Below are 24,416 nucleotides of genomic sequence, written 5' to 3' on the forward strand. Positions count from 1 at the left end.
GTCACACGCCCATCTTCACCATCACACTAAGTATCATTACGCCATATGAACTGTTTTTAAGAGATTTACCGGAAATGATCATACGTAGTTGTGTAACAATACATGCCCCAAGTTGTTGAAAGCAAACGGTGGCCAACCACGTGAACATCCACAAATAATGGGCCAGACACAAAATATTAAAAATTAGTGGCATGTTGTCGGTGTCGACATATCAGTCTTCATAGCTGAAATTCCTAAGTGTCCTCGCATTTTGGCCATATGACTATACATTGGTGTGCACAATTTAAGTACGAACGTGAACTTCCACATTAGATGTCACTGCCATTTAATGTAGATCGATGAAACTTGTATCTGACAGAAAGAACTGCTACAGTATTGTGTAGTACAGAAGATAACTGAAAGAAATACTTAATGAAACCAACATAAGTGACACTTGTATTCAAAGAAAATAATTATTATGTTACTTAAAATCCGTCTTGATTGCAAATTTTTTATTCATATGACCGGTTTCGGTTCATTCAGAACCATCTTCAGATCTGATATTTCAGTTACAGGAGTAACCCGTCCAAATCCAGCAACTTTCACATGCTACGTCACATCAAGTACGAACGTAGCATGTGACGTAGCATGTGAAAGTTGCTGGATTTGGACGGGTTACTCCTGTAACTGAAATATCAGATCTGAAGATGGTTCTGAATGAACCGAAACCGGTCATATGAATAAAAAATTTGCAATCAAGACGGATTTTAAGTAACATTATAAAATCACTGAATGCTGTTATCCCATAAGACATTATGTCTTTTTTTGCAAAGAAAATAATTATACTCTCACCTCGATTCATTATAATCCCCCGGACATTACAAAGCATGGGACCTGGTACTTACTAGAGTGTGTGATTACCATGGACAGCCCCACGTTTGGTAGGGAGTTCTTGCGGTAGGGCGTTCCATTCTTCCATAAGGGCGGTTTACAACTGTGAAATGGTCGTTGATGCATGTGGATGTGCTGCAATATGTCGCCCCGACTCATACGACAAGTGCTTGATGGGATTTGAGTAGGCGGCGCCGGCAGGCCAGTCCACTTACCTTATGCACTCTCGGTCCAAGAACTGCTCCACTAGAAAGTTCTTTGATGCACTCCAAGACCTAGACGACAAGCTTAAGCATGGTGGATGGATAACATCAGCAAAACAGGGTAGAAATGCATGAGCCCATAATGCGCGAAAAAGTCTGGAGTTGGTCTTTATCTAGTAGCGAAAGTTAAATAGCTGGTGACAATACACCGTTGACCATGAAGACATCGTAAATAAACAAGAAGAAAAACGAAAAAATTGTAGCACTAGCGAAAGTGAGACATAAATCTGGATTCAATCTGACTGCACAATGAACGCGAAAAATGATTTACACAGTCGTAATTATTTCTTATGTGTCGTAGAATTGAGAATGACGTGCAAAATTTTGTGGTGACTTATAATACTGCGTAATTTGCGTCGAATAAATGCCGGTGGAGAAAATATCCCTTAAATGCAAGTCAGATTAACAAGCACCAGCTAAACATTGCGTGAGACCCCGTAATATGAACTGTAACACAGATAATTTTGGATTGTAAAGTCGTATCCCATAATATCACGGGGTCGGCATGTTAATGTGGATTTGACTGTGTTGGTGGTAGTGGGTGGCTGGATGCCTTTTCTGTACATGGTGTATCGCCCAGCAGTGAAGTGTCATTTGTTGTGTTGTCGCGGACGTGGGGCTGGCTGGCATGCTTGCAATTCCGTTGACTGACAGCCGTGATTTGGAAAAAAAACTCCTACCTTCGATTAGATACGTACTTAAGGTGCATCTGAAGATGGGAACAGGGAACGCCGAAATCGACTATGTAATAAAGTTATAAAAGCGTCCTGCAGCCAGAGCTATTTCATTCGTAACTCCATCCTCGTATCCGTTTTTCCATTTTATTCTCTTCTTTTTGTTTTCCACCTCACATAGAATAGGCAATGTTGCAATATTTATCGCTCGATTCGCTGTATGCTACACAGCAGTTGACACTGAACCACTAAGTAAAACGTATCTGACTGCACACTCGAGCATTGCCTACTTCCTCGTTTGGCAGAATCGCAAATCACACACCATTGGACTACATTACCGGCATAGAGCGAATCAATTCTCTCCGGAGCTTCCTCTCCACAGGAAAACCACCACACCACAAATTACATCTTTGTAATGATATCCCGTTTTTATTAACTAGAACGGCAGCAACATGTAATACACTATATGATAAAAAGTATCTGGGCACTTATCTGTGGACATTAATATATTGTGTGCTCACCCTTCGCGTTTGATTGTTTGAACTCTGCTGAGGACACTTTCAATGAGGTGTCTGAATGTGTGTGGGGGAATGGCAGCACATTATTCCTAAAGAGCCGAAACCAGAGAAGGTAGTGGTGCAGGACGCTGGGGTCTGGTGCCATTGGGTTCAGTTCGGGACTCTGGGCAGACCAGTCCATTTTAGGACTATTATTGTCACAAGCCATTGCCTCATAGATGCTGCTTTATGATAGGGTGCACTGACATGCTGATATGATACAATCATCGTCCCCGAACTGTACACAGTACACAATGCTGTAAAACGTGTTCATATCCTCCTTCAAAGCGTCATTAATGTTTTCTTAAGCACAATAAGTGAACCACACCCGAAACACGAAAAACACCGCCATATCGTAGCACTCTACTTCACTGTTGACACTTCAGATGATGGCAGGTAACGTTCCCTGGGCATTCACCAAACTCAAACCCTTTCATCAGACTGCCACGGGGTATAACGTGATTCTCGTTTCTAGACATGCACTGTCCAGCAGTGTCGCTCTTTACGCCACCTGAAGCGTTGCTTAGCATTGAGTACAAAATACGTAGCTTATGAGGTACTACTCTTTTTAACTCCCTACTCGCAATCATTGTGGTATCTGGATTACTGGTGTCACTTTGAAACTCGCGAGTGGTTCCTTCTGCTGATTTCGTGCTATTTTTTTCTTACAACCAGCCTCCGCAACGCTCGGCGGGCTCTGTCAGTACATGAGGTCTTGGTTCAGCTGTGGCTGTTCGTTCCCGTTTCCACTTCACATTCACATCATCATCATCAGTCGACTTGGACAGCTTTAGAACGGTTGAAATATCCCCGATGGATGTGTAACTGCAGTGACATTCTACGACTAGACTGCGTCTGGAAGTCACTGAGCACTTCTGAGTGATCCAGTCTCCTGCCACCGCTTCTCTTCTGCCAACACAATACTCACCAGCTCCTTTTATACTGGCTCTCGTGACATATAGTGCCTAGTTCCGTTTAGGATCATAAAATACTTTCTGATCATAAGCGGAATTGGGCACTATATGTCACGAGAGCCAGTATATAACATTTTCCACGTCAAATATTACTCGTAGGGCTGTATTGAGGACATACAGACCCCCTGGGCTGAATATGTGGTGCGGGCAATAGCAGCTGAAATTTTGTGTTAATTAACCTGCAAAGGAGCAATTTAGAGCAACTTGCGAATTAAAATAACACAGTATTTAAAGTTTATTTTTTAATTGTGTAAAATTTTTGATTTAATGACGTGATGAAGTGAAAAAATTTAAAACCGAAATCACGAAGTTATTCAACTCGATTTATTAATATTGCTACGAACAGCTACGTTGTTGTGTGGGTCTTGCTTTGTATGAAACAAGGTTTAGTTGAAATCGATTTTCCATTAAATATAACTCACTTTAAACTGTTTAAATTCCGCTAACCATTTCTTCAAAAGTCTAGCGATTTTATCAACAGACGTACCATGTATTTTTGTGAATTGTACTGGGGATTTGACTTGGGGGATTGTGCGTTTGAGAGATGAATGCTGTCCCCATTCATATCAGCTAGTCATGTAAAAAATCAGCCGAAAATCATATAAAAAATAATTGCGTCTATGTCTCTTACGTTTATGAGATCCCACACCACAGTATTCTAACAGTGCTATTTTTAAATTTATCTGATGTGGGCTACTTTGTGGTTCGGGCACTTTGGCTGTGTCTTAAATAGTCTGCGTGGAAATGTGACCCTGACTACTCCCACTGTAACTTTTGTGTTGTGCCCTTGTCTGAATAGTGGCAGACCGCTTCCCGTTGGTCCGGGCCCCTCGAGGAGAGATAGGAATGAAAAGAGAGGGGGGGAAGAATGGAAATGGGAAGAAGGTAGTGTGTAGGTAATGGAGCAAGTGCTTGCTTGCTTGTTGCAGACTTCCCGCCAGAGCACCGGCTGTACTTTCGGCGGCTGTCACAGACGACACAGACAGACGTGCTGCTGGGCAACCTGGACGTGTCCGGGTCGGGTAAGGTGATCCTGCGGCCGCTGACGGTGCAGGAGCGCATCCGGGAGCTTAACCTGCGCGCACGGATGTTCACTGACACAATGCTCGCCATCCAGACGGGTGGCGCCTCTGGATCATCACCGCGTCACAGCCCGCTGCCAGGCCCACGCAGCCTCCAGGTATCAAACTCTCCTATATTCGCGGCATCTTTTCATTTTCCTGGATTGTAATCGCTGAATCGTGTGCAAGGGCCTAGAAAAGTAGATGAAAATAGTGTTACACGCTGAAGCATGAGACCAATATTTATCAATTTTTTTTGTAAATGTTTTTTCGCATAACATGTGTTAAATGATTAAACTTTCATTCCATTCAGAACTGACGTCCATCATCATCATCATCAGCATGAGTTTTGAGTCACATGGGTACGAGTACACTTCTGTATTCGTTCTGCTGTGCCATGTTGAGAAATTTCATGCCGTACCTGAAACACACGGTTACACGGATCACACTTCTGATAACTGAGCTGTGACCTCCTCATGTAAGCATAGGAGTGGTTGCTTGTCATCCTGGAGCATCAGAACTCCCGGCAATGGCCGCCATGCCAGATGGCCCTTGCTGTGGCGCCCGTGGGGAGAGCCCCTGATCACAGTGTGTGGTATCAGGGGGGAAGCTACTCTAATGAAATTCATACGGGTCCAGAACTCTGGCCGTTCTTCTGTGGCCATCTCTTTGAATGGAAATGATTCTTTTAGTGCTGCTTCTTCTGCCCCTTCAGCTGTCCGTTCCATGGCTACCCCCTGGGAGGAGGGTCAGGCTCATTGGCTAGGGGTGAAACCTTTCCCCAGTATCTGATTTGCACCGGGACTAATGGGGATACTTTCACCAATGCCAAACCTTTATTTTTTGTGGAACACACTGAAGACAAGTTTGGCGAAGTGAACACTCTGAGCAAGATGCGGTTGGGTTCGTTGATCAAAACTGCTTCAGCTGCCCTGTCTGTGGCCCTTCGTGCCTGTGACCATCTTGGCACAATTCCTGTGTTCACTACCCCCCCACCAATCTTTGAATATGGTTCAAGGTGTAATTTTTCACAGAGGCCTCATCCTACAAACTGATGAGGAACTTCGGGACAATCTAGGACAGTGGGGTGTTCACTCTGTTCGGTATGTTCAGAAGTGACCGAATGACAATCCCATTGATACTGGTGCCTTTATCCTGGCCTTTGAAGGGGATACCCGCTCTGAGAAGGTCAAGATTATGGTTTATCGATGTGACGTGAAGCTGTACATTCCACCAACTATGAGATGTTTTAAGTGTTTGCATTCTGGACACATGTCTCCCACTGTTTGCGGACCCCTCTCTGCAGTGACTGTGGAAGTCCACTCCATGAGGGGCGTTCCTGTGTTCCCCCTCCTGTGTGTGTTAATTGTCATGGCAAAGTATGCACGTCTTCATCCTGTGTCAATGACGTCTAGCTATGCTTTAGTTACATCTTCACCTCTTCCTCCCCCATCCTTACCCCAGTCCCCCCTCCTCTCCTCCCCCCTCCCTTACAGTTCCCACACCCTCCCCTCTGGGCGCCGCTCCCCCTCCCCAGCCGGAGAAGTGTCTCACTTCTTTGGTGTCTGCTGGTCAATGGCGCCCCTCCAAGGACCCTCGTTCCCGGCATCTTCCATGCGAAAGGTCTGCTGCCACACGACGACAATGAGAACCACGGTCTGTGGGCCCCCAGGTCGCCCACTCTCTTTCTGATCCAGATCTTGCTGCAGCTGGTTCCCTTTTGCAGTGCAGCCCTCCTCGGTCTCAAACAGAAAAGAAGAAGAAACATGAGTCCCGGGACAAGGAGCCTCTGGTGTCGCCAGAGGTCCTGTCCCCACCTTTGCAACATGACTCTGACGTGCTGTTCATGGATGTCGCCCTCTCCTTGTCAGTGACTGATGGTGACCCGGCGGCATGACTGGCTTTAGCCTGTTCACTCCCCATTTGAAATATTGTTTTGTGGTTATCCAGTGGAATTGTAATGAATATTACCCTCACCTTCCAGAGTTGAAATCCCTTATTTCGTTTTACTCTGCAGCTTGTTTGGTTCTACAGGAATCTCATTGTACTGATCACAATCCAACCCTCCGTGGGTTCCATGCTTTCCGCTGAAATCGGGTCGGCCCCCTCTGGGCGTGTGGTGGCGTTTGTACATTGGTCTGTACGGACATTGCTAGCATGTGGATTCCTCTTCAGACTACATTGGATGCAGTTGCTTTTAGGGTCCACCTGGACTCTGGGGTCTCCCTCCTGACAGGACTCTTATACCTGCTGCTGTAACTGCCCTTCTTCAGCAACTTCCTCCTCCCTTTCTCCTCCTCGGGGATTTTAATGCTCATTATCCCTTGTGGGGCAGTGCATTTCCATTTAGTTGCGGCCTTCTCATAGGCCAGTTTCTTGCAGACCACGACTTGTGCCTTCTTAATGATGGCTCCCCTACCCATTTCAGTGCCAGTCATGGTACCTTTTCTGCCCTTGATCTTTCTCTTTCTTCTCCCTCCCACATCCCTTCATCACACTGGTCGCCACATGATGACCTTTGCGATAGTGACCATTTCCTGTTGATTCTCTCGCTACCTTCCCACTCCCCGATGGACAGCTTACCTCGTTGGTCTCTCCAACGCGCCGATTGACTTCTATGTACTGCACAGGTCGTTTTTTCTCCCTCTTTGTCGGGTTGTATTGATGACGTCCTACGTATCATCTCTGATGCGATTGTTCACTCTGATAGCCTTGCTATCCCACGCTCATCTGGACCATTTCGCTGCTGGCAAGTCCTGTGGTGGAGTACGGCCACTGCGATTGCCATCCGTGATCGCCATCGAGCTTTGCAACACCTTAAGAGGCATCCATCTGCTGTCAATCTTGTTACCTTTAAACGCCTTCGTGCCAAAGCCCGTTACTTAATGAAACATAGCAAATGGGTGTGTTGGGAATGCTTTGTTCCTTCCCTCGGTTCTACTGTCCCTCTGTCACAGGTATGGGCTACACTTTGCTCTCTCTGAGGTTGCCATCGGCAGTCTACCCTCCCGGGATTTGCCCTCCCAGATGGCCTTTACACAGACCTGTTGATTCTCGCAGAACATCTTGCGACTCATTTTGCAACAGCGTCAGCATCAACCTCCTATCCGGCTGCATTCCTTCACCAGAAACAGCGGGCCGAAGCTTCTACGTTATGTTTTACCCCTTGTCAGTCAGAATCTTACAACAAACCTTTTACTGAATGGAAACTTCTTTCTACACATTCTTATTCTCATGATACGGTCGCTGGCCCAGACTCCATTCATAACCTATTGCTTCAACATCTCAGTGTTCCACAACATCATCATCTTCTCCAGGTGTTTAACCGTATTCGGCTCCAGGGTGACTTCCCTTCTCAATGGAAGGATAGCATCGTGGTTCCCATCCTTAAGCCTGGTAAGAACCCCCTATTTGTCGAAAGCTATCGGCCAATTAGTCTGACAAACGTTGTTTACAATTTACTTTGAATGGATGGTAGCCCGTTGGCTCAATTGGGTCCTCGAATCTTGGGATATATTGTCCCCTTACGAGTGTGGCTTCAGAGAGGGACGGTCTTCAATTTATCATTTACTTCGCTTGGAATCCGCAGTTCGGCAGGCTTTTTCCCCAGCGCTGCCATTTGGTTGCAGTATTTTTCGACCTTCGCAAGATCTATTACACGGCTTGGCGCCATCATATCTTACTTACACTTCATGTGTGGGGTCTTTGGGTCCCACTCCCGATTTTTATCCGCCAGTTCCTGTTCCATCAGTCGTTCAGGGTTCGGGTTGGTACTGTTTTTAGTTCTCCACGGACCCAGGAAAATGGCATCCCACAGGGTTCCATATTGAGTGTCTTCCTCAATGCTATAGATGCTCTGTATGTGGATGATTTCAGCATTTTGGTTAGATCCTCTTCGATGGTCTCTGCAGAGCGGCAGCTCCAGGGTGCTATACAGCGTGCCTCTGCATGGACCCTCTCACAAGGGTTTCAGTTCTCTCCTTTAAAATCGTGGGTGGTCCACTTCTGTCGCTGTACTACGGTTCACCCCGATCCAGAGCTCTACCTCAATGCACAACGATTACCTGTGGTCCCACAGTTTCGTTTCCTGGGTCTTCTTTTCGACCACAAGCGCACTTGGCTGCCTCATATCAGACTTCTGAAGATAGGATGTTTCCGTAATCTCAGTATCCTTCACTTCCTTGCCCACACCTCTTGGGGTGCGGATCGTTCCACTCTTCTCTGCCTTTAATGGACTTTAGTGCTGTCTCACTTGGGCTATGGTTGTCAAGTTTATGGTTCAGCTGCTCCTTCCACACAGCACCTCCTGGATCTGGTCCACCATCGTGGTATCCTTTTGGCCACCAGTGCCTTCCCTACTAGCCCTGGTGATAGTCTCCTGGTTGAAGCTGGGATCCTCCCCTTTTATGTTCGGCAGTCCCAGCTTCTGGTTTCTTAGGCAATGGCTGTCCGTTCCTCTCCCACTCATCCTTCCTATTTTATACTGTTCCCAGACCAAGGACGTTGCCCACCTGATTCCCACCCTTGGGCGGGTTTACTGGTTAGTCTCCGCCTTGCGTCTCTTTGCTGTGATTTTCAGCTTCCTTCTTTGTCCTGTCTCTCACGTTCCCTCCCCAACACCCCTGCCCCCCTCCCTTGATTAGTTCCTCAGCCCCAGATGTTCCCCTGATGGTGTTCCATAGCTTTCCCCGCTGAATTTTATGGGAGTTTCGGGATACTGTTGTTTTTTACACTGATGTCTCTAAATCTGCTGATAGTATGGGATAAGTCTTCACATCCTCTGTTGGCATGGAAAATCATCTCCTGCCAACTGCATGTGGGGTGTTTACTATGGAATCCATGGCAATTTTCCAGGCACTTACCTTCATTAAACAGTCCCAACTCAACCGCCTTTTGTTATATAAGGACTCAATGAGTGGCCTTCAGGCTATTGACTGGTATTTTTCCCGCCATCCCTTGGTCTCGGCCATCCATGACTGTCTCGCTGATCTTCACCATGCTGCTTGTTCCGTTGACTGCCTTTGGGTCCCTGGCCATGTGGGTATCCCAGGTAATGAGCTTCCTGATCGTTTGGCTGGGGGAGCAGTCACTTACGCTTCTGCGGTGGATTTACGGTTTCATATCAAATCTTTCTTCGCACAGTCATGGGCCAACTCTTGGAAGGCTACCTCCCTGTCTAATAAACTTCGTGAGATTAAGGTGACACCTGGCCTGTGGAGTTCTTCCTTCTGCCTCTTCCAAAAGGACTCAACCACCCTGTGTCGTCTCTGCATCAGCAATACCTGGCTGACCCATGGTTTTCTTTTGCATAATGAGCCACCCCCACTTAGGTTGTGGGGCCTCCCAGTCAGTAGCCCACATTTTGGTGGTATGCCCCCTTCTCTTGGTTCTGCGTACTAAGTACGGACTTCCCCACACTTTACCTTTAATATTGGCATATGATTCCCGGATGGTGGAACTCATTCTCAATTTCATCCGTGAAAGTGGTTTTTATTTTCAGTTCTAAGGTTGTTAATCTCCCTCTGGAGTAGGGGAAAGGCGGTGAGGGTTGGGGTGTCCCCCACTGTAAGCTATGTTTGGAAATTCCTGACTCCCCTCCCTGGCCCAGATCCTCTTTTCTCTTCCTCTTAGTCTGTTTTTATCACTTTTTAGATTTGGTTAGTCTCCTTTTACAATACACAATTTTACATTTTAGTGGTTGAATGCTTTTAAATAGCAGTTGGTCTTGCCTGTACTGCATCAGGGGTGGGATATTCCCTGCCTCTAGCAAAGCCTTGGGGTTGTCCACTTGCTGACTTCCCTCCTTTTGTTTTCACCATTGACAACACGAATGCACTTTTACGTTTTTTAGCCTTTTACCTTTTATCGTTATGACTCTTGTGAGATATAAATCTGTCCAAATGGATCACTTTTAAAACAAGGGACTGTTGACCTTGCTGTTTGGCCCCTTCAACCCCAATCAACCAGCCTGAACTCTATAATAGAACATTTTGCTTGGTATTTCGTCCAGGTGTCAGTGTTGGTCCACTGTCTGGTTGCTTTCTGTTTCTCAAACATTGTCTGAAGTGTTTCCCTTTATCTTTCGTTCCCTGTTGCCTGGAACCTAATAATGCCCCATTTAGCGAGTGAGAATTTGCCAGTGACCTTGCTCTCTGCCCCATCCCGTCATGCCTCCAGGTGCACAACCAATCGCTCCAATGCTTATTGGTGGCTAGCCAATGTCATATACTCGCCCTTTTCAACTGTTTCTGGAGCAAGGGGCAATTCCCTTCCCAGTGGCGCGAAAGTGTCGTCATTCCAGTTTTGAAATTGGGTAAACCGCCTTTTCAGATGGATAGCTATCATACAATCAGTTTAACTAATGCCCACATCAAGTTACTTGAATCTGTGGTGTGTCGACAGCTGTACTGGATCCTTGAACCCCGAGACCTTTTTGATGTGGCCCAGGGCGGTTTTCGCCAAGGCTGTTCTACGACAGATAATCTAGTCTACCTGCAATCTGCTATCTAAACAGCTTTTTCCCAGCATTAACAACTTGTTGCAGTCTTCTTTGATCTCCATAAAGCTTATGATACCACTTGATGCCAACACACCGTGGCCACTGTACATGAGTGGGGCCTCCTTGGCCCACTCCCCATTTTTATCAATAACTTTGCGTCCCATAGCTTCTCTCATTTACAGGCTGTAGGATAGTGGGGTTCCAGAGGGTTCTGTTTTTAAGTGTCCCTCTCTTTGCAGGGGCTATCAGAGGTCTGGTGGCAGCTGTGAGACCTACAGTGTCCCTCTCTTTGTATGGTTATGACTTTTGCATTTTCTTTTGTTCATCCGTGATGGGAGCTGCTGAATGCAGACTGTAGGGAGCAATACACAGAGTGCACTCTTGGACTCTTACTTCTGGCTTTCAGTTTTAGGCTGCAAAGACCTGCATTATGCATTTCTGTTGTTGACATACAGTGCATTCTCATCTGGGTCTGTACCTTGATGGTGAGCCCCCAATGTGGTGGACTCATGTCGTTTTTTTGGGACTGGTCTTTGATACCTGGTTGATATGGCTTCCCAGTCTTTGTCAACTAAAGCAGACATGTTGGTCACACCTCAGTGTTCTTCGATGCCTCAGCAATATCATATCTACACTGCTATGGTTCTACAAAGCACTGGTCCAGTCTCGTCTAGATTATGAAAGTCTCATGTACAGCTCAGCATCACTTTCTATGTCACAGATGCTGGACCCGATACACTGTTGCGAGGTATGACTGGCATCTTGGGCCTTTTGGACTGGCCTCATGATCAGCCTCCTAGTGGAGGCAGGGGTTCAACCGTTGCGGGTTCTGCCCCTATTGAAGTTGATTGCTTATGCATTATGCATCTGCTACTCCCCAAAGCACCCAAACCACAGTCTCTTCTTTCGAGTTACAGAGATCTTCCTCCCGTAACATGGCCCAGGTATGGGGCTATGATTGCCATCCACATCTGCTCCCTTTTTTCAGAACTCTAGATTTCCCCTCTACCACCTCTTATCCAATCCCACTTATGTACACTTCCATTGTGCATCCACTTTCCACATCTCTGTCTTGATCTATCACAAGTTCCAAAAGACTGCTCTGCTTGAGGCCCTCTGCCACCATTGTTCTCCATTCTGAGCCCATTTCAGTGTTCAGAAGTAGTTTGTGACTTGATGGTTCCCAGTCATACTGGCTTTGCATATGTTCATGTGGGATGTAATGAACTTCCCTCCTTGCTGGATAGCTGCAGTGTTTCCATTGCAGAGTTGGTAGCCATCTCTCATGCCCTTGAGCATATCTGTTTCTACGCTGATGAGTCCTTCCTCATCTGTAGTGACTCCTTGAGCAATTTACAAGCTCTTGGCCAATGTTAACCTCGCCATCCCTTGGTCTCGATTGTGGAGGATTCCCTTTTCTCCCTCAAACAATGTGGACACTCAGTGGTCTTTGTGTGGACCCCAGGTCGCTTTGAGATCCTGAGGAATGAACTATGACAGGCTGCCCAATTTGGCTACTGGCATGCCACCTCTTGATATCTGTATTCCAGCACTGGATCTTTGATTAGTGTTACACTTTCAAGTTCAAAGGATTTTAAATACGGAATGGTGTACCCTGACTCCTGTGGGTGATAAAGGCGACCATGAATTTGTGGAGGTCTTCCATGTGGGCCTTTCGCCAGAACTCTGTCTTCCTTGGCCGGCTCTGCATTGGCCATACTTGACTCATGGTCATGTCCTCCATTGTGAGGATTTGCCCCACTGTTGTTGTGTTGCCCATTTGACGGTGGTCCACATTTTGCTGGACTGGCGTAACCTAGCCACCTTGCAGCAGACTCATCTTCCTGACTCACTACCCCTGGTGTCTGAGCAGCTGACTTGGTTTTACAATTTATTTGTGAAGGGTTATTTTATCACTTTCTCTAATGGAGGGTGCCTCAGCCTTGTCGGCCCATTTTGTGGTTGGTAGGACGCTCTACTGTCTCCTCTGCTCCAACCAGGCAATAGCTATCTGGGCTTGATGGTGTGCCCCAGCCCCTGCCGTACCCCTTATTTCCCTCTTCTTCCATTTTTTTACATGTTCTGTGTGACTTGATGTTCTTCCTTTGTTTTCCTGTGCTTCTCATAGCTTTTTAGGTCTATAGTGTTACGCTTTCTGCTAGAAATACTGTCTGCAATTTGGAATCAATTGTCTCTCTTCAACTACATACTTGGGTTGGATCGTATGAAGATTCCTTTTAATGATTACAGCCACTGGTGAATTAGTTCGTGGCGTTTTCGCAATTCAAAATGAGTCACCTTCTTTGAACCTGTCTGCTAAGGACCCCTTACAGCAAAACTACAGTATGGTTTTAGGCAGTCACTGCATCTTGTAACTCTTCCTCAGTCTATGCACCACTTTCCCTGCAGCTTTGCACATGTGATCATTCCGACAAAAATTGGAACTGAGTGACAGTCCACGAGCACTTTATCTACCACATTCTGCATCCCGCGGAGAAATATGAGTTAATGTGACAGGACCATGTTGACCATGCTTCGACCTGTTGGTGGAATTGGGAACATGCTGTTGTAGCTCCACCAACTGTGTGCAGTGTGTAAGGCCAACACCAAATGAAACTTTCTTCCACTATGCTAGGTAGTAGAAAAGACAGTATGAGTACTTATGGTGGTGCTTCTTATCATAAAAATTAGGAAGACTGCACATCATATGGGAACTGGAAGAAGAGTGAGGATTTTGCTACCACATTGCAGTGTGTTTTCAGACTGCATACAGGTATTGTAGTCTGAAGGTGATCTGCATCTCTCAGGGTGAATACATGTCTCATTATTTTGTATCATCCAACAGAGAAAAACTGTAACAGCTCTGCTAACGTCACCCTGTAAAGAACTCGACAGGATATTACAGTGTCCCTCTCTTCTGATATACTGTCTACGTGCTGGCATAGACCATATTTGATGATCCCATTAAATATACACTCCTGGAAATTGAAATAAGAACACCGTGAATTCATTGTCCCAGGAAGGGGAAACTTTATTGACACATTCCTGGGGTCAGATACATCACATGATCACACTGACAGAACCACAGGCACATAGACACAGGCAACAGAGCATGCACAATGTTGGCACTAGTACAGTGTATATCCACCTTTCGCAGCAATGCAGGCTGCTATTCTCCCATGGAGACGATCGTAGAGATGGTGGATGTAGTCCTGTGGAACGGCTTACCATGCCATTTCCACCTGGCGCCTCAGTTGGACCAGCGTTCGTGCTGGACTTGCAGACCGCGTGAGACGACGCTTCATCCAGTCCCAAACATGCTCAATGGGGGACAGATCCGGAGATCTTGCTGGCCAGGGTAGTTGACTTACACCTTCTAGAGCACGTTGGGTGGCACGGGATACATGCGGACGTGCATTGTCCTGTTGGAACAGCAAGTTCCCTTGCCGGTCTAGGAATGGTAGAACGATGGGTTCGATGACGGTTTGGATGTACCGTGCACTATTCAGTGTCCCCTCGACGATCACCAGTGGTGTACGGCCAGTGTAGGAGATCGCTCCCCACACCATGATGCCGGGTGTTGGCCCTGTGTGCCTCGGTCGTATACAGTCCTGATTGTGGCGCTCACCTGCACGGCGCCAAACACGCATACGACCATCATTGGCACCAAGGCAGAAGCGACTCTCATCGCTGAAGACGACACGTCTCCATTCGTCCCTCCATTCACGCCTGTCGCGACACCACTGGAGGCGGGCTGCACGATGTTGGGGCGTGAGCGGAAGACGGCGTAACGGTGTGCGGGACCGTAGCCCAGCTTCATGGAGACGGTTGCGAATGGTCCTCGCCGATACCCCAGGAGCAACAGTGTCCCTAATTTGCTGGGAAGTGGCGGTGCGGTCCCCTACGGCACTGCGTAGGATCCTACGGTCTTGGCGTGCATCCGTGCGTCGCTGCGGTCCGGTCCCAGGTCGACGGGCACATGCACCTTCCGCCGACCACTGGCGACAACATCGATGTACTGTGGAGACCTCACGCCCCACTTGTAGAGCAATTCGGCGGTACATCCACCCGGCCTCCCGCATGCCCACTATACGCCCTCGCTCAAAGTCCGTCAACTGCACATACGGTTCACGTCCACGCTGTCGCGGCATGCTACCAGTGTTAAAGACAGCGATGGAGCTCCGTATGCCACGGCAAACTGGCTGACACTGACGGCGGCGGTGCACAAATGCTGCGCAGCTAGCGCCATTCGACGGCCAACACCGCGGTTCCTGGTGTGTCCGCTGTGCCGTGCGTGTGATCATTGCTTGTACAGCCCTCTCGCAGTGTCCGGAGCAAGTATGGTGGGTCTGACACACCGGTGTCAATGTGTTCTTTTTTCCATTTCCAGGAGTGTACATGTATTAGCCCACTGGAGCAGGTGACCAGTGATCGAAGTCTTTTCCACCGAGCAGGATCAATATGGGACGATTTACTGTAATATGCACCACAGTTGCTAGTGCAATCAGTTTTGCTGCCCATACTCTAGGAGGACCATATCCCACAGACTGTCAATCACAAGATAGGATCCGTGTGGTGTTGTCTGATGCCTTTACCTTTTTTGCTGTAACACACACAAGCAGTGTGTGACTACAATCATTGTACACCTCCAAATATTTTGTTTTTCTGCCATGATTTTGAAGACTGTGTCAGATGCTAAACCGACAGTAACATGTTTCAATCCACTGGCTCTCACAGGAAGATAGACATTGCATGGTGTAAACTATGCTGCTCCCACAACACACAGGATGGTTGAAATAAAAGAAAGAGGTGGTGTTTCCTACATGTAGTCCCACCTTCCACAGTGACAGGGCAGTAGATGTCTAGGTATTCCATCTCAAAGAGACCAACAGCGCTAATTCCTCATATTGCATCTATGTACACGACCACAGCTTCAGTGCTGGCTGTCACCAGAAGGTGTTGCTCCCACCAAACCTCTCTCCATCTCGAAGTAGTAGTGTCAATCACTCATTATGTGGTAATCAACAGAATACCAGTGTACAGATGGGGTGGAAAAGACATTGTCAATATGGGACGATTTACTGTAATATGCACCACAGTTGCTAGTGCAATCAGTTTTACCAATTTCACCAGTTTTTCTGCAATTTCAATGCCAATGAATGACACATCAGCATGGTTCCCAACTCCTGTATCATAGCTAAACTACCCCTTCACTACTTTGTGTGTACCATATATTAGAATGTGAATGTAGATGGATGACTTTGCAGTATGTTGTATTACAGGTTGGACATATACAACAAAGTATACCAGACAGTGTACAACACCAATGCAGTTAGGATTTCTTAAATTTTTTAAACCCTTTGATAATAGTGCAGAATTTATGATTACAATTTCCCATCTTTCCGTTTGTAGATGGGAGTCTCAGAGTATTCTCGCATTCAGAGGATACAGTTGGAGATTGAAAAATACCCCCGATTGGCTCTGCGACACTGTCACCAATTGAATTTGCAACTGAAGTAGGAGGGTGCTATACCAATAACATTCGACATCTCATGAAGGAACAGAGCAAGCAGAGTCCATAACTGCTGTCGAGCGAAGACTGTTCCAAGTGCACAAGATCTCTCCAGATGGGTACACGTTGAGGGGGGTTATAACCCCTTATCGGTGGATAATAGATATGAGTGTGTTTTGGTGATTTAACAGATGGTTAAGAAAGAACGTGATTTACGCATGAGGGAGTTCCAAATGGACAGAGTTTGAAGCATATTACGTAAATCAACTGTGCTATCAATTCAGAAGTACTGTTCTTTTATCTGGGGTCAGAACCAAGAAGGTATTGGCAAGAGAGAAATGATCATAGAACATACTCCTAAGCCTACATGGTTCATCACTTAAACACACTATAATGTAAAAGCCATGTGGTTTCCAAACTATTAGTCATGTGAAGTGCAACACTCTTAATATTCTATTGCAGGACATACATGTCCAACATCTGGCATACATCCACCCTGAACGTTCTATATCCCACTCATTACTGTGATAAATTTTAAGATGATAAAGCTCCTTCCTTCTACTACACCAGAGAAAAACATAGGTACTTCATGATACATGCACAGTATAGCTTACTGGTGGTGCATAGTGCCCATGGTTCACATCTGATTATGGTTGTGCAGTTATACTAGTTTGCATCAGTCCTATAAAATGATCATCAGCAGTGGAAGATGCATGTTACGTAGAAACAGACAAATGCACAGCAGTGGTGTTTTACATATGAAATTACAGGCTATGCTGCACTAAATCTATAAACAGTACAACTGGCAAGCAAATGTATCTACAGGGTTTGCAACACCGCAGAACCCCGTCACTAACTTCAGAGCCACTGCAATTATGAAACTGAAGATTCAATTTATGTCCATGATGTGGCAGAGAAATGGAGTACTTCACATATATCTTTGTTTGTCTAGAGGAGGGTGTTGAAATTGGTTTTCCATCAATCCACATGATTCATCACATATGCATTGGAAGTCCTCTGCTGAGTGTGGTATGCAGAGGTTTGCTGTTAACAATTGGAGGTAGATAGTACTGTAAGTCACACACAGAACATGCAGTTGTATACACATCAAATGCTAGTTATACCACACAACTGATGTACCCTGAGAGAACAACAGAAAAAAATGGTTAAATGCATGCTAAATTATCCACCGCAACATCTCTCACCCTCTAGAATACATCATCAGTCTACCATTAAATCATATCTCGTTACAGCACCTCACAACTAATCACTCCATCTACTTTCTATCATCATTTAACGTAGATTCATTTCAGTTTAGAGGCAGATGGTTCTCTTTTCCAGGAAAGAGTCAAAGACAGCAATCAACCTGCATGTATACCTATTACCTCAATATACATACAGCTGACTGTTGTTAAAACCATGGAATGGAGCGGTCTAAAGTTATGGTGATTCTCATGTATGACTGTGATGGTGTTATCCTAACGCATTATTTTCTTCCATGCATACCATCAATGCACAATAGTACTGTTCATTTTTAGAGCATCACCTGGGACCAGCTCTGCGGAAGAAGTGAAAACACCTTCTGCACAACCCACACATCATTTTTCACGACAATGCACGGGTACATACAGTGCAAACTGTGGCTACTCTGTTCGGTTGATGGGACTGGGAAGTACTGTACCATCCATCATACTCCCCGGACTCAAGTCCTTGGGACTTTGATTTGATTCGGAACCTGTACGCTTCAGAACTGTTCCAGAGATTTGAAAGGCAGTAGACTGCTCCATTCACACCGTCAACAGAACGGGATGTGCTAACAGTATACTATACATTCCACATTGCTGGCAACGGGTTCTACACAATGCTGGTGACGACTTTGAAGGACAGTAACAGGTGCAAACATGTAACTCTTTTGTATTAGTTGTGAATAAACAGTTGCCACAATTTAAGTTCCAACCCTCGTATAATAGTTAGCATTTAATTCACCAGCTCTTTTTTTCCTTAAGAGCTACGAAATAACATTGCTTGACTGTATTGTGGTGGTACTTGGTCAGTACTTTTAGCAGTGGCGTAAAATAACACGTCATGCTGGTGTAACGCCGCTGTTAAGAAAACATATGCACTGCAATTATGGGTTGACAGGGTTGCAAAAAGGAGAAGGAATTTATAAGAACATATGTATCTATATCTAAATCGTCAATTTACAGTATGTTCACATCATAAACGCCGTATTTCATTCCTCTTGGTAGAGCCAGCCACATACACTCATGGCAGTCATTCGCCAGGTGGCCTTGCCTCCCACATATCCTGCAAACTGCCCCCCTGTATACTGATGTCACTCCAGGACATGGTAGCTTTTCCAGATTACATAGTGTGCATCTTATGGGATACAGGCCGCCATTCACCTCTCCTATATTGCCTCCAAATTACAGCACTGGATCACGGGCTGTAGCAATAAGAACAAAACCTACATATAAACAGCAAAATGTCATGTTGTTGTGGTCTTCAGTCCTGAGACTGGTTTGATGCAGCTCTCCATGCTACTCTATCCTGTGCAAGCTTCTTCATCTCCCATTCACTACTGCAGCCTACATCCTTCTGAATCTGCTTAGTGTATTCATCTCTTGGTCTCCCTGTACGATTTTTACCCTCCACGCTGCCCTCCAATACTAAATTGGTGATCCCTCGATGTCTCAGAACATGTCCTACCAACCGATCCCTTCTTCTAGTCAAGTTGAGCCACATGCTACTCTTCTCCCCAATTCTATTCAATACCTCCTCATTAGTTATGTGATCTACCCATCTAATCTTCAGCATTCTTCTGTAGCATCACGTTTCGAAAGCTTCTATTCTCTTCTTGCCTAAACTATTTATCGTCCATGTTTCACTTCCATACATCGCTACACTCCATACAAATACTTTCAGAAACGACTTCCTGACGCTTAAATCTACACTCGATGTTAACAAATTTTTCTTCTTCAGAAACGATTTCCTTGCCATTGCCAGTCTACATTTTGTATCCTGTCTACTTCGACCATCATCAGTTATTTTGCTCCCCAAATAGCAAAACTCATTTACTACTTTAAGTGTCTCATTTCCTAATCTAATTCCATCAGCATCATCCGACTTAGACTACATTCCATTATCCTAGTTTTGCTTTTGTTGATGTTCATCTTATACCCTCCTTTCAAGACACTGTCCATTCCGTTCAACTGCTCTTCCAAGTCCTTTGCTGTCTCTGACAGAATTACAATGTCATCGGCGAACCTCAAAGTTTTTATTTCTTCTCCATGGATTTTAATTCCTACTCCGAATTTTTCTTTTGTTTCCTTTATTGCTTGCTCAATATACAGATTGAATAACATCGGGGATAGGCTACAACCCTGTCTCACTCCCTTCCCAACCACTGCTTCCCTTTCGTGCCCCTCGACTCTTATAACTGCCATCTGGTTTCTGTACGAACTGTAAATAGCCTTTCGCTCCTTGTATTTTACCCCTGCCACCTTCAGAATTTGAAAGAATCAACATTGTCAAAAGCTTTCTCTAAGACTACAAAAGCTAGAAACGTAGGTTTGCCTTTCCTTAATCTTTCTTCTAAGAGAAGTCGTAGGGTCAGTATTGCCTCACGTGTTCCAACATTTCTACGGAATCCAAACTGATCTTCCCTGAGGTCGGCTTCTATTAGTTTTTCCATTCGTCTGTAAAGAATTCGCGTTAGTATTTTGCAGCTGTGACTTATTAAACTGATAGTTCGGTAATTTATACATCTGTCAACACCTGCTTTCTTTGGGATTGTAATTATTATATTCTTCTTGAAGTCTGAGGGTATTTAACCTGTCTCATACATTTTGCTCACCAGATGGTAGATTTTTGTCAGGACTGGCTCTGCCAAGGCCATCAGTAGTTCTAATGGAATGTTGTCTACTCCCGGGGCCTTGTTTCGACTCAGGTCTTTCAGTGCTCTGTCAGACTCTTCACGCAGTATCATATCTCCCATTTCATCTTCATCTACATCGTCTTCCATTTCCATAATATTGTCCTCAAGTACATCGCCCTTGTATAGACCCTCTATATACTCCTTCCACCTTTCTGCTTTCCCTTCTTTGCTTAGAACTGGGTTTCAATCTGAGCCTTTGATATTCATACAAGTGGCTCTCTTTTCTTCAAAGGTCTCTTTAATTTTCCTGTAGGCAGTATTTATCTTACTCCTAGTGAGATAAGCCTCTACATCCTTGCATTTGTCCTCCTGCCATCCCTGCTTAGCCATTTTGCACTTTCTGTCGATCTCATTTTGAGATGTTTGTATTCCTTTTTGCCTGCTTCATTTACTGCATTTTTATATTTTCTCCTTTCATCAATTAAATTCAATATTTCTTTTGTCACCCAAGGATTTCTACTAGCCCTCGTCTTGTTCCTCTGCTGCCTTCACTACTTCATCCCTCAAAGCTACCCATTCTTCTTCTACTGTATTTCTTTCCCCCATTCATGTCAACTGTTCCCTTATGATGTCCCTGAAACTCTGTACAACCTCTGGCTTAGTCAGTTTATCCAGGTCCCATCTCTTTAAATTCCCACCTTTTTGCAGTTTCTTCAGTTTTAATCTACAGTTCATAACCAATAGATTGTGGTCAGAGTCCACATCTGCCCCTGGAAATGTCTTACAATTTAAAATCTGGTTCCTAAATCTCTGTCTTACCATTATATAATCTATCTGATACCTTTTAGTATCTCCAGGGTTCTTCCATGTATACAACCTTCTTTCATGGTTCTTAAACCAAGTGTTAGCTATGATTAATTTATGCTCTGCGCAAAATTCTACCAGACGGCTTCCTCTTTCATTTCTTAGCCCCAATCCATATTCACCTACTATATATCCTTCTCTCCCTTTTCATACGCTTGAATTCCAGTCACCCATGACTATTAAATTTTCGTCTCCCTTCACTATTTTAATAATTTCTTTTATCTCCTCATACATTTCATCAATTTCTTCGTCATCTGCAGAGCTAGTTGACATATAAACTTGTACTACTGTGGTAGGCGTGTGCTCCGTATCTATCTTGGGCACAATAATTTGTTCACTATGCTGTTTGTAGTAGTTTACCCGCACTCCTATTTTTTTATTCAGTATTAAACCTACTCCTGCATTACCCCTATTTGATTTTGTATGTATAACCCTGTATTCACCTGACCAAAAGTCTTGTTCCTCCTGCCACCGAACTTCACTAATTCCCACTATATCTAACTTTAACCTATCCATTTCCCTTGTTAAATTTTCTAACCTACAAAATGTCATAATGTTATTAATTTATCACCACAGGTCAGTACTTCTGTAAAAATACACCTGTAGTAGTTCTCTATGAAAGCAGTGTAATGTAAGGTACTGCTCTCATGCAATACTCGACTTTTTTAATGATAAAAAGAATTTACAAATTCTTATTGTCAGACTACTTCTGTCTGACTGACTGATTGACTGCTGCTGGTGGTGCTTCGAAATGGATGAACATATAGGTGGTAAGTGACAGTGCACACCCAATCAAAATATAAAAATTAAAGTTGCTAGAAGGGTGGGGGCCAAGCTAGCATGCCTCGGGCCCATCAGTGTAATTCCGTTGGCCATGGGAAAGGAGAGTTCTGGATGCTTGCATCAGCGATTGTGAGAAATCTGATGCTGATGACCGCAATTTGGGCCAGAACCTGCAGTGACGCTCTGTTGATGCCTTCTTCGAAACTTGGTGACCAATTTTGTATTTTACTTCCTGGAATACCGAGTGCTTATTTTATCTTTAAGTAGCGCATTGGAGGAAATGAAACTCCTGCCTTGTCCCTTTCAGGTATTTATCAACTGCAGAGGACCTATCAGCATAGTCTGCGTATAAACTGGCTGACAAAATGGTAAACCGTAAAGGAAATGAAGATGGTGCGTGCACATGTAAGACAATGTTGCCGACACATGACAGAGTTTAAAAAGGGCCTCATTTTATGTCTCAATTTCGCCAGGTGGTTGAATCATGCAGTATCTATATTTGTGCAGCATTCGTATGTGACAGTGATCTGTTATTGGACGGCATGGTAATATGAGGACAGGCATACTTGTAATCAAGACTCTGATCAGTCATGTCTGACCACCACAATGGAGGATCATTGTGCACGAAGCACATTGTAATTCCTTCACATTTGTTCCTGTCATTTGAAAACAGGTAATGGGCACCGTTATGTAAACTGAAGGTGGAGGAACTATTGATGTTGGCTGCATTGGGACCTTATGCGGAATCAGCAGTGACAACTGAAAATGTGTGCCACACGAGGATTCGAACCCGAGATCTCATGCTTACTAGGCGGTTGCATTAATCACTGTGCCATCCACACATAGTTGTACAGACTATCTTTGCATGCCCCTCAGTCGATCCACATTCCCTAGTGCCACCTATCTACTGTCTCCATCCATGTCCTCCATGCTCACTACTTTTAGATTGCCACAGGAGGCCACACTTAATTGTGCATCCCCAGTGAAGGTGGTGGATTCATTGCCCATTTAGGTGAATCAGTTGAATATGAATGCATGGTGTTTGTTCTTTCAGACATGTCCAAAAGAACAGACACCACACATTCATACACTAAAGAGCTAAAGAAACTGGTACAGCTGTCTAATATTGTGTAGGGCCGCCACGAGGAGGCAGAAGTGCCGCAGCATGACGTGACATGGACTCAACTAATGTCTGAAATAGTGCTGGACGGAATTGACACCATGAATCCTGCAGGGCTGTCCATAAATCCGTAAGAGTACGAGGAGGTGGAGATCTCTTCTGAACAGCACGTTCCAAGCCATCCCAGATATACTCAATAATGTTCATATCTGGAGAGTTTGGTGGCCAACGGAAGTGTTTAAACACAGAAAAGTGTTCCTAGAGAAATGGAAGAGGATGTAGATGAAGATGAAATGGGAGACAGAGCACTGAAAGACCTGAGTGGAAACAAGGCCCCGGGAGTAGATGTAGATGTAGAGTAGACAACATTCCATTAGAACTACTGACGGCCTTGGGAGAGCCAGTCCTGACAAAACTCTACCATCTGGTGAGCAAGATGTATGAGACAGGCGAAATACCCTCAGACTTCAAGAAGAATATAATAATTACAATCCCAAAGAAAGCAGGTGTTGACAGATGCGAAAATTACCGAACTATCAGTTTAATAAGCCACGGCTGCAAAGTACTAACACGAATTCTTTACAGACGCATGGAAAAACTGATAGAAGCCGACCTCGGGGAAGATTATTTTGGATTCCGTAGAAATGTTGGAACACGTGAGGCAATACTGACCTTACGACTTATCTTAGAAGAAAGATTAAGGAAAGGCAAATCTACGATTCTAGCATTTGTAGACTTAGAGAAAGCTTTTGACAATGTTGATTGGAATACTCTCTTTCAAATTCTGAAGGTGGCAGGGGTAAAATACAAGGAGCGAAAGGCTATTTACAGTTCGTACAGAAACCAGATGGCAGTTATAAGAGTCGAAGGGCACGAAAGGGAAGCAGTGGTTGGGAAGGGAGTGAGACAGGGTTGTAGCCTCTCCCTGATGTTATTCAATCTGTATATCGAGCAAGCAGTAAAGGAAACAAAAGAAAAGTTCGGAGTAGGTAATAAAATCCATGGAGAAGAAATAAAAACTTTGAGGTTCGCCGATGACATTGTAATTCTGTCAGAGACAGCAAGGGACTTCGAAAAGCAGTTGAACGGAATGGACAGTGTCTTGAAAGGAGGATATAAGATGGACATCAACAAAAGCGAAACGAGGATAATGGAATGTAGTCTAATTAAATCAGGTGATGCTGACGGAATTAGATTAGGAAATGAGACACTTAAAGTAGTAAATGAGTTTTGCTATTTGGGGAGCAAAATAACTGATGATGGTCGAAGTAGAGAGGATATAAAATGTGTACTGGCAATGGCAAGGAAAGCGTTTCTCAAGAAGAAAAGTTTGTTTACATCGAGTATTGATTTAAGTATCAG

The 24,416-nt window shown here is 44.9% G+C and overlaps 1 protein-coding gene across 4 annotated transcripts in view; it reads left to right on the forward strand.

The window, feature by feature from the left end:
- LOC126470457 (uncharacterized) overlaps positions 1-24,416 on the forward strand; it is a 227,781-nt gene that overhangs the window by 105,315 nt on the left and 98,050 nt on the right. For all 4 annotated transcript variants that reach the window (XM_050098306.1, XM_050098308.1, XM_050098307.1 and 1 more), the window contains exon 2: positions 4,268-4,518. In XM_050098306.1, the coding sequence (XP_049954263.1) occupies positions 4,268-4,518 (251 nt within the window). The remainder of the gene's footprint in view (positions 1-4,267; positions 4,519-24,416) is intronic.

This window comes from Schistocerca serialis, chromosome 3 (assembly GCF_023864345.2).
Source record: "Schistocerca serialis cubense isolate TAMUIC-IGC-003099 chromosome 3, iqSchSeri2.2, whole genome shotgun sequence".
Taxonomy (NCBI): domain Eukaryota; kingdom Metazoa; phylum Arthropoda; class Insecta; order Orthoptera; family Acrididae; genus Schistocerca; species Schistocerca serialis.